Source organism: Colletotrichum scovillei, assembly GCF_011075155.1.
Source record: "Colletotrichum scovillei strain TJNH1 chromosome Unknown Contig00007, whole genome shotgun sequence".
Lineage (NCBI taxonomy): Eukaryota > Fungi > Ascomycota > Sordariomycetes > Glomerellales > Glomerellaceae > Colletotrichum > Colletotrichum scovillei.
The window spans coordinates 77,949-88,756 of NW_023336265.1; the positions used below are offsets into that span (position 1 = coordinate 77,949).

Here is a 10,808-nt window from a genome sequence, read left to right on the forward strand (position 1 = left end):
TCATTGGATCGGCTGCTCACCGGCTGCAGGTGAAGGAAGGGGCTGGACCTCACCACACTGCAGCCAAGCCAATAACGTACCCCAGATGATGCCACACTATTGCACTCATGTTGGTAATTGATGTCGGGCCCTGCCTTCATCCAAACCAACAGTGGCTTCCGGAAATCGTTGTTGGAAACAACATTTTGAGTGTCACCCTTGCATCATTGACAATATCCCTCCAATTTGGCAATACGCAGCCACCCCAGCCTCGGATCCATGGCATCCGTAGAGATGTCTTCTGATTATGATGTCCAGTTTTCCCTTTGCATTGGCTTTTGCGCAGGAAGCAAGTTGACAGGTAAGCGAATAGATCAGACCTGCTTCATACATCCATCCTTCCAGATCAAAACCCTCATCTTCATCCTTTTTTCAAGCTCTCCTCACCTGAACTCGAGATATAGCTTGACAGTGTTTCGGCCGAGGCCTTCAACTGTTTGCCAATATGAATTATATGCTGTGGTTATTTTGGAGCATACTGGCTCTGGCAAGCTTTGTTATTTACAGTCGCAGGCGGACACCGGACCAACGAAAACTTCCTCCGGGGCCAAAGCCACTCCCTTTGCTGGGTAACATCCGGGATTTCCCTCCTGAGGGCAAACCGGAGCATCTACACTGGCTCAAGCATAAGGATTTGTATGGACCAATCAGTTCGGTAACGGTTATGGGGATGACTCTCATCATCGTCCACGACAAGAGCATGGCGCATGAATTGCTAGACCAAACTGCAAGTAAGACGTCAGGTCGACCCTCGATGGTCATGGCCAACAAGCTTTGCGGCTACGAATCAATCGTTCTTTGTCAAGGCTATACGCCCATGTTTCGACGGTATCGCAAGTTTCTTCACCAAGAGCTCGGTACCAAGGTCTCTGCGTCGCAGTTCCGTGACGTTCAGGAGTGCGAAGTAGGCCGACAATTGGTACGGTCTCTAGAGAGACCCGAAAGTCTCCTAGAGCATTACAAGACGTGAGTCTGGACAGATGTCTAGCAAACATGCCGATAGCTAATCGTCGATTCAATGCCAGTACTGCCGCTGCCACCGTTCTCCAGATGGCTTATGGCTACACTATCGAGCCCCATAAATCGGACGCGCTCATAGAGCTCATTGAAAAGATGATGACTGAGTTCTCTCTCGCCGCAAGTCCCATGGCTTGGCTCGTAGATATCATTCCTGTTCTCCAACACCTTCCTGAAAGTTTCCCGGGTGCCTCTTTCAAGAAGACTGCTAGGGAATGGCGCAAATCAATCCAAGCGTCGGCCTATATCCCGTACGAGTTCGTTCAACAACAGCTGTCCTGTTTCTCAAATAGACCCTCTTATGTGTCGAAGCTATCCCAACAGCTGGCACAAGACGAGAAGGGCGAGTTAAGCAAAGAAGATGAAAAGGCTGTCATCTGGTCAGCGGCGAGTCTTTACGGTGCGGCTGCGGATACGACTGTCATCACTCTCAGCACTTTTGCGCTTGCCATGCTAGAGTTCCCTGATGTTCAGCGCAAAGCACAGGCGGAAATTGATCGGGTAATTGGCTCTAGCCGCCTTCCGACCTTCGAAGACCGCGACAAACTGCCATATGTGGATGCTTTGGTCAAGGAGACTGCCAGGTGGTGGCCCATTGTTCCCATGAGCTTTCCTCATACAACGACGGAAGAATTTGAGTACGAAGGGTATCGAATTCCTAAAGACGCCTTTGTTCTCCCGGCTGTTTGGTGGTTCCTTCATGACCCAGATGTTTACGTCAACCCAGAATCATTCGATCCTGACCGCTTTCTCCCCCCACGGAATGAAGCCGATCCCACGACAGAGGTATTTGGATACGGCCGCAGGATATGTCCTGGACGGTTCTTTGCCGACTCAAGCCTCTTTATTAACATGGCCCAAACACTTGCCGCTTTCACGATCGCTAAGGCGTTGGATAAGAATGGCAAGGAAATTGAGGTCGATGTGAGACCGAAGCCGGGGATTTTGACATATCCCACGGCCTTTCAAGTGAGAGTCATACCTCGCAGTAAGGAGCATGCGGAGTTAGTCAGGCAGATTGGAAGAAAGTATCCATACGAGGCTAGTGATGCCGCCCTTTTGCAGCATCCAGATAGTTTTCAGGTCAGATACTAGCTCGTTTTGTTTGCCAAAACCATTTCACATTCTTCATGCATCCGCAATCTATTTCTGTGAGACGTTCAGGATAACAAGGCCTTTGATAGGTTACTTCACACTGGCCTATGACATACCTGACACATCCGGACTCGACTAAAGTTTGGATGACCGGTTTCCTTCTTCAAACGATCGGAACTCGGGTAATGATAGAATACTTGACTTAGGACCTAGTTCCTTCTTCTTGGCGTTCATTAAGGTGGCTTCGTCTTTCCATCCCCAGGCGGCGTCCTTTTCTCCGCCGTTGCTCTTCCCTTGCAAGATCTGACACATGTATTTGCCAGCAACCGGGAGGAACCTGAATTTGACCTATCAGTCAGATCTGCCCCGTTTTAAACCAAGGCATGAAGATTTAAGTTACACGTACTTATATGTGTCAAAGTTACCTCCGACGGCCAGAAAGAGGTTTTCGAGCTTTGGATCCGGATGCTGGCAAAGTAACCAGTCTTCTGTCGGAGTTTTTGCATCCCAGCACATTCGCCATCGATCTGGGCTTTTCTCTTGTGCAAAGTCAGGCATCATGGTGTTCAACAGCTTCTGACTTTCATCTTTCAACTTCTGTGGCACATCGTCCTGTGCTCTTTCAGCTGGGATAGACACAACATGCCCTGCGGATATGGCAACCCGATTGACAAACTCGGTTTGAAGGTCATTGATCTTCATAATTCGGTTTTCTCGTGACGGCGGAGTGAGAATCCCGCAGGATTTATAGATGATGATAGGCATCCCAGCTTCGCACATGTGTTTGGTTTCTTCGGCCGAGAGCTTGTAATAAGCCGAGACCCTGCCAACTGCTGTGATCTGCCGTTCAATCCGGTCGTGAGGTGCGAGACGCAACTTAGCTTCTACTGGCGCAAGCAAGCTACTTGTCCAAGCACCTGCTGACAAGACGATTCGGTCTGCCGTCAATTGCTGGCCGTCTTTCATCCTTACACCCAGTACTTGTCGAAGAGACGGATCAAGCAGAAGACGTTCCACTTCACCAGTGATCGTTCTTACTCCGTTTCGTTTCGCCGCGGTCATTAAATTTTGGGTTGCCAGTGCTGCGTCGCACCATCCAGCTTCTGGATTGAAGAATGCCGTTCCCAGCCCACTTGTCTCTAATCCCTTGAAAGGCTTCCATCGCTTTCCGAGATCTTCAACATCGGCATCGGTGGTATAGTCGGATCCTCTTTGCTGGAGTGTCTTTCGCACGGCGTTGGAAAACTGATTGTTCTCTTCATCGATTGTCACGCACCCGGTTTTGTGAAAGAAGTGGCCGAGATTAAGATCCCAAAACCACGGGTGGATAGCTTCGCTAGCAAGGTTGCAATAGAGCGGTCTCACGTAATTTGTTTGGATAATTCGATTGACGTCTATTGCGGCGGCCTTGTTTGCTTCAGGGTCGGACGGTGCCCACCGGTCGACTACAGTCACGCGACTAGCGTCTGTGTAGGTTCGAGAGAGGTGATAGGCCGTGGAAGTGCCGAATGTCCCACCACCTATGATGAGAATCGTTGGTTCAGCCATGTTGTCTAGGCGAAGGGATTTGGAGTCACGACTTAACGGCAGCTTTTCAGGTGGTTGAAGTGAAGCTTAAGGGTTTCATAGACACATAGGCTTGCAAGAGAAAGGTTCATCGGAAGTTCTGGGTCGGACGGGTTCGCTAATTTTAAGCTCCGGATCTCATCAATCAGTCGTAGGTAGCAACTTGAGGCACACTTGTTCTCCGACTTTGCCGAAACCCCGAGAAACCCCCATGCGGGTGATATTTTCCGTTTCGCGGGGACCCCAGGAAATCCACAGTACTCCAATTTTGAGTTTGGGCATGACGATCGACAAGGCGGGGGTGAAACCCATGACATCGGCACTCACGTTGATACATGTTCTTGTCCCCTAAGTCAGCAGCAACATCATCAGTACTCGAGTTGTCTCGTTCCTCTAGAGTTTCTGTAGTAAAATTATCGTTTCCCCACGCTTCCAAGAAGAGCTTTGGAAAAGGAGCCCTATTCATTTTAGAAACAAGAACCTAAGCCAGTATGGAACTCAGTGATTTGCTAGCGGGTAAGTGACTAAGTACCTTTCCTCTTGTTACTATCGTCATTATGTGACTCGGTTTCTGGACTTTTGAACGCATGCCTTGTATGGAATACATCAATTCTGAGAGACCTCAACAGTCAAAGCAATGATAATGGTAGAAACGAGTAGGCTTCGGGGCAGACTATCTAAGAAAGAGATTTGGCTCGCTCACTGATTCCAATGCTGGGTTACGAGCAAGTTTTAACGCTGTGTTGTTCGACACGTCATGTACATGAAGTCATTCCATTGTGACGCAAGGCGGAAAGCAATACAAGAAAATATCTATCAAGTGTCAGTACATACATTGCTTATTATAGACCCGGCTCCCAAGGCGGATCTCTTATTTGCGAGGTTGGACTAAAATCTCGAGCCACATATTAACCTATGTTTCTTTCCTCAATCTCATTGTATATGACACCAGTATGGACTGCTGGTCTCTACTTGTCTCGAACTAAGTACGTTAAACGTACCATTATGGCTTTTGAGATCGGATTTGCCTGCTGCCACGGAAGACTTGACACTTAGCCAGCCTATGGGAGCATGTTGATCGATGGAATAATATTGACACTTTCGAATTGAGCTTGATGAAACAACATGTCGAACCAACTTGTAGAGCATCATCATTCCCGCGTCTGTTCAGTTGCTGGTGCCGAATTTGTTGGCACGACAGGGTCTTTGTCTACACAAATTGCCTTTCCAGTTCGTGCATCCTCTTTGTGCTTTCGGAGAGCCTCAATCATCATCCTCTTCATGGTACGCTTTTTCTGTCGAGCTTCGCGGAGTCTGGCTGGTACGTCGCGATATATTGACCTGTTTTTTTCCGCTCGAAACTCCAGCATCTCGATCAGAAGCTTGACTCGACGGTATTCAGAGCGGAATATTTCGCCTTTGGTGTGCATTTCTGCGACAAATTCCCTTTGGTGCTCCCTGGGGATCGCGGAACCGCTCGCCATATGTACTAGAGGAATAGGTTCTATCGTAGGCGTTTCGGCGGTCATCATGAATTTGTAATTTATCGTTCCCCGGAATTATCAGACACGTCCTCTAGAGCACAAATTAGAATTACGCATTGAACTCTTAATGGTCAAGAAGAAGAAGCAGAAGTCATTTGAAGCATCTTCAGTGGCACCGACATTCGAATGCAAGTTTTCTGCAAGTTTCCTTCTTCCTGTGGTGCGGTGATATCGAAGGTCAGGACAATAGAGCTTGACGCTTACGACAGAATGATTGTAATAGCCCGCAGAATTGCCAGCTGATCTAACGGGTAGATAAATGGTTGCGAATAGGAGCAAGAAAGTTGTTGTAATTGATGAAAAATACCGTGTCCCACGATGACTTCGTGGGTCTGGAGATGGGGGGGCGAAGTTTGCGCCAGTCTCTGCAAAGTCAGGGCGCTTCGACAAGCCCCTACGTCGACCAACGACTAGGTCTTGATTGGAATCGCGCTCGTTAGTGGCAATTTCAATTGTTTGCTTCCTCTTTTGGCCTGCGCCGTTGGCGCAAACAACATGACATGTCCGAGTCACGCGGTCGGTGTTGGAACATCAGTGGCCGAACGCCGGCCAAGCTAAGTGATTGATGGCTATCGGACCCTCAAAGGAACAGCCATTGATTTCCATGAGAACGTTGTTCAATTCTATTAAGACGTTACCAGCTCCGAGACATCGTTCAAGGTTACTGATATAGATGCACCATGGACATGACCACGTTTCCTCCGTTTTGTCATGGGCCTGATAAAGCTAGCAGGCGAGGCAGACCGCAGGGTGCAGCCAACCTACACAGTACGGATACTACGTACGGGCAAGCAAGGGTCAGGGATGCTCATCCTTTGTATCGGATCCCCGGTCCTTTCCACATTGTGAGTGGACAAAACGAGAGTCTTATGCTTGGCAGAATGATGAGGAAAGCGGGGAAGGGCAGTCAAGCAATGGTGGATGGCAAAGATGGTAGGCCAGTATCTGACGTGCTGATACATGCCAGCAGAACAGTCATTTGGCCAGCTTGAAGCTCGCTAATCGGATATCAAACTGCGCAATGGCACGTGAACGGTAAAGGTAGGTACAAGAACCGTTTGCACTACACTCTATTCTCTGCCTTTTGCTCAACGTACTAACGGTATGAGATGGTGGTGGTTGTGTCACTCTCAGGCCCAGCGATTCTCGAGAGGTCCATGAGATGCCCCAAAACTGGCAAAATGAGACAGATAGATCAGATGAGCTCAACGAAAGACTACCAAGGTTCAAAGTTGGGGAGAACGGAGATTATGACACGCTCAGCTCAGATGAACCAAGAGGCTCTGTGACTTTCTTCAACGACTACCGCAAATTGCTTTTTTGCAGACGCCTCTAGGTTTGCTACATCTGATATTCATTTTCCCGCAATGGGAAGTCAATACGTGACACAAAAGCTAGAAGCCTCATTTAATGGCGGCTACATTTACGCTTCATCGCCTCACAGTGTAGGTAGGTAGCAGAAGGAGAACAACCATCGTGACAAAGACAAGGTTCAGGCGTAAGGTACCTATCTCAGCCAGGCAACGCAATTGGAATCAAGAGATGGTGAGTGGTGGAAATGAACTTTGGTAGCCACCCCAGGTTGGACTTGCCTTTTGTAAATACACGTGCCTGCAGGTGCTGTGTTGCTCTTACCACATTTCTCTCATGTGTTTTGGGGCAACCACCTCGTGGCCACTCTTCAGTGGACAAGGGAAGGTGCGGTGGATTGACGTATCAGTGATTGGAGCTTCTCTTCTGTGCGCTTCTCTGGCTGTTCCTCTTTTCTCCTCTCCACGCGCTTCCTCGCGCTTCTTCCACAACCTCCGTCATCAAGGCAGAACAGTTCGGCATCATTCACCAGCAGCTACATGTCTTCAATACACGCATTCCTTTAGGCACTTCAGCAATTGATTAACCCGGATAAGAAGCAACGCGTTTCAGGCATTACTTCCAGTCGCCCAATTCCTCAATTTTCGGTTGGCGTTCCGAGCACTGCAGGCTAGACAGCCACGGCTCCCGTCACGATTACTTACACCGGCGACCGACCTTGTCCACGAGCCAACTGAGTCTTCGGGCGACTACAACATTGACCATGGACTTCATCACCACCATGACCGATCGTCTGCTCACTGCTGTTGGAGTGCCCCGCATTGTGTGAGTTCATTGCCTTCTGTCTTGCCGGCTTTCCGCACGTTACCCCTCTCGCTCACACGTCTTGCGCACTCTAGTGACAGACCGCTGGACGGGTGGCACATGAACCTCGAAAACCCGGATATCGGAATGATTCTCACATGTATGCCATCATTCGCTCTTGCTCTCCTTTCTTATTACGGTCAAGTTGTGCTGAGGCGATGCATCATCTAGACCCACCGACTTACACGCAACCGCCGATTAATCACATCCCCGAACAGGTACTTGCCTTCAAGCCGTCACTCTTCGACAGTGGAGGAGAAGTAAAGCTTGTGCCTCACGGAACTCAACGGAAGTGGCAACATCTTGGAGTCAATGCCCACAGACTCGATCCCGAAGATGCAACCAGACTTCAGCTTCGAACACTTTAGGAGAAACCCGAGAGTTCAGATGGCGAATTGCGAGACATTTGGGCACCCGAATACATGGTTCAGCTTGGTGATATCGACGCCTGGACCAGTTACTTTGATCTCTTTGATCGCCAAGAGATCCTTCCCTGGAACAAATCAACAGCGAAGGTCATCAATGTCCTGGGGCACCATATTGGCGAGCATAACCGAGTCGTCTTACGTATTCAATACGAAGGCGAGAACGACCGGAATGCTGGAAATGTGGACGAGGTGTGGATGAGAACCTATTATCCTCAACTCCTCCGTGAATACTGGCTTCGGTACCGATGGGCATCCTTCAAAGCCCGCTGGGCTGCTCGTCGGGCTGGGAAACATGTCCCGCGACCCGCTACCGATGAATGGTGGAAGCGGGCTCCGTCGAGGGTCAAACACGGCAATCTCCAATACAGTAACCGGCTCAATGTCTTGACAGTCCGACCAAGAAGGCTCCCCAGAATCCGGTTTCGAGACCAAATCGCTGGACTATTCCGCCGGTGGGATGATGCAGACAGTAAGTTGATCACACACAGCCTTCTGATGTCGCATTGTACTTGTCTGCTGGCTGACTGCTAATGGATCCTGATCAGCGATCCCTCCTCGTTAGCCACCTGCAACACCAGCCTGATACTTCTGTGAGCTACATATGGCTCCATGCTTATGCTGCGTGTAAGCGTGTCTGGACTCGATGTGCCAGCGACTGAGTCGTCGGGGTGGAGAGGAAGAATTCCACTATCCTCACAACGATCACGATGGGTGTTGTGTCACAGTTAAGTTGGTTTCGACATGGCTCGTTTGAAAGTCCGCATTAGCGACCGTTGTATTATTCTTTCAGTACATTCTGGGTATCGTAGCGCTTGCTTATTACATTGTTCTCAAATTCTTCACTCGGCAGTGCTCCTAAAAGCATTGGCCGTGATCAGCTGGTATCGTGCAGATAAAATCAAACGGACCAATACTGGTGGCTCATAGTAATGGCCCCGGGAGAGAGCAGCGGTTTGCGGGCTATGGGTTGACCAACCAACTCGGACTAGCCACCTCGTGCCATGCGGACCATGACTCATCTTTCATTGTGCTGCCTCTGTTATACTTGACGTTGGCCTTGTTGCATCGTTCCTCATTCTGCCTACATATAGCATTGCTGCCGACACCTGCTGAAGCCGGTCGTTCCTCATTCTGCCTACATATAGCATTGCTGCCGACACCTGCTGAAGCCGGGCTATTCGGGCGCGGCAAGAAACGAACGGCCACCTGAGTTGCCTTGTTGTCTTCATTTGTAGCCGAGATGCAGACTACTGGTTCTCCAAAACGTCAAAGATTCCTTCGAAGACTGGCGCTGGCGCGGGAGGCCGTGTCTCGCCCTTCAGACTCCGGCTCAATGAGTCCATGGACATGGTGGTGGCCATACCACCGCCCGGGAAACCGAGCGAGACTGATCTCAGCTGTCTGGGTTCGAGCATACCCATGCCGATCTCAGCGGCACCAGAAGCCGACCGCTCTGCACCGAGGGCAAGGTCTAGCCTTGAAGAGGACCTCCGCAGAGGGGAGCGACCATGCAGATTTGGCGTCTGTGAGAATGATCTCGATGGTGGGGGGAAGAGGCGGGTGGCCAATGCCGGCGACGACGGCGAGGGCGAAGAAAGGGAAGGCCGGGAAATGGACGATGAAGTGGAGGAGGAGGAAGACCTGCGCGAGGAAGAGGACGCCTGCCGATTCGAGGACATGTACTCAATTTCGAGTAGGTGGAGAAGGTCAGTAACCGTGACACCTTCAGGAAGGTTGAAATCTGGCCGAGGTATTCGGTGGTAAGCGGGTGGTCCCATTCGGGCTCCGTTGGTAGACGGCCGACGCTGTTGAACTTGAGGCTGCGGTGGCGGTGGCGGTGTTGGTTGATGTTCAAGATATGATGATGCTGATGGTGGCGGTGATGGAAGTGGTTGGCTGGCGGGTTGAGGTACTTCGATCTCTTCATACCGCGTGGGCCGCGTAACCGTTGCCGGTTCGGGCAGCCCGCTCATGACAACGGGGCCGCCGGCTGGTGAGGAGCAACTGCTGACGGGACTTGAGAGCAGTTCACCGTACCCTTTGGCGGGCCGGTGACTCTGAACTGGTTCGGGGCCTTGGGAGAAAGTGCTGCTGCGGAAGAGGTAGTCATCTCTAGGGCTGTCTGAATTTGACTGCTGCTGCTGTTGCTGCTGGCGCTGCCTATGCTTCAAAGACGGGGCCCTCTGAAAGGCCGTCTGCAGAGAGAGCCGACCCCGACGCGACTTTGATAGATTACGCAGAGGTTCCCGAGCCGGTGAGTCGGGAGCGGGCGCGTGGGTGCCCGTCTCGGAGACGGCAAAGGGGTCAAGAGGGGAAGAGGATGATTTCAGGGCCTCGAACGTCGAGACGGCCTGGGACACGGGAACGTTTTGGTGACCAGTGTGGTTCATCTCCTGGATGAGGTACTGGAGCTGGTTGTCGTCGAGGTCGGCGAGGACTTCGTATAAGGAGCCCAGGGAGGCGGAGGGCTTGTGCCGCCTGGCGTTGTGAGAGGGTTTCGCGACGGCGTCCATTGCGGCGACTCCGTGATTGTTGTTGCCGCTGGCAGTCCGAGTATCGTGAGATTCCGTCATGGTACACAAGATGTGTACGGAAGGGGCGTGTACTGGTGAATGTGGTGGACGGTAGGTAAGTGACTGGTGCGTATCAGAATCAGGCACGCTGGGTGGAATGACACTCTGAGACAGCGAGTCTCATTGCTGCTTCAGTGAAACACGACCCGAAGGGTGAGTGAGTGTGGGTTGAGTTGCATGAACTTGCTGCAGCCTGCGGGCCACGCACACCAACGCGCGAACACGGGACGGGACTTCGGAAGGGAGGGAGGGAGGGATGGATGGATGGATGAATGGAGCGAGGATCAGACCAGCTGCATCCTCAGGTTCGAAGGTGAATGGATGGGGAAGAATTGATTACGAACGTAATTTCTCCGTAAAAGGATGGGCAA

At 50.9% G+C, this 10,808-nt stretch overlaps 3 protein-coding genes across 3 annotated transcripts; 1 reads left to right on the plus strand and 2 right to left on the minus strand.

Moving 5' to 3' along the window:
- Positions 1 to 197: 197 nt before the first annotated feature.
- On the plus strand, positions 198 to 2,214 carry HER10_EVM0012449 (O-methylsterigmatocystin oxidoreductase). Its single transcript, XM_035481845.1, has 2 exons — positions 198 to 1,005; positions 1,065 to 2,214. The coding sequence occupies exons 1-2, from the start codon at positions 485 to 487 to the stop codon at positions 2,149 to 2,151; spliced, it is 1,608 nt and encodes a 535-aa protein (XP_035331929.1). The 5' UTR covers positions 198 to 484; the 3' UTR covers positions 2,152 to 2,214.
- A 72-nt stretch (positions 2,215 to 2,286) lies between these two features.
- HER10_EVM0010325 (fructosyl amino acid oxidase) lies at positions 2,287 to 3,908 on the minus strand (the record flags this gene model as incomplete). Its single annotated transcript, XM_035479788.1, has 2 exons — positions 2,558 to 3,908; positions 2,287 to 2,488 (listed from the first exon to the last, which is right to left on the minus strand). Exons 1-2 carry the CDS (start codon positions 3,697 to 3,699, stop codon positions 2,287 to 2,289), a joined length of 1,344 nt encoding a protein of 447 aa, XP_035331777.1. The 5' UTR covers positions 3,700 to 3,908.
- Positions 3,909 to 9,111: 5,203 nt separating this feature from the next.
- On the minus strand, positions 9,112 to 10,437 carry HER10_EVM0009737 (uncharacterized protein; the record flags this gene model as incomplete). Its single annotated transcript, XM_035479213.1, has 1 exon — positions 9,112 to 10,437. One exon carries the CDS (start codon positions 10,435 to 10,437, stop codon positions 9,112 to 9,114), a length of 1,326 nt encoding a protein of 441 aa, XP_035331739.1.
- Between the last annotated feature and the right edge of the window lie 371 nt (positions 10,438 to 10,808).

Coding starts and splice junctions, on each gene's coding strand:
- HER10_EVM0012449 (XM_035481845.1), top strand. CDS start 485: ATGAATTATATGCTGTGGTTATTTTGGAGCATACTGGCTCTGGCAAGC. Junction 1,006..1,064: donor CTCCTAGAGCATTACAAGAC/GTGAGTCTGGAC, acceptor ATTCAATGCCAG/TACTGCCGCTGCCACCGTTC.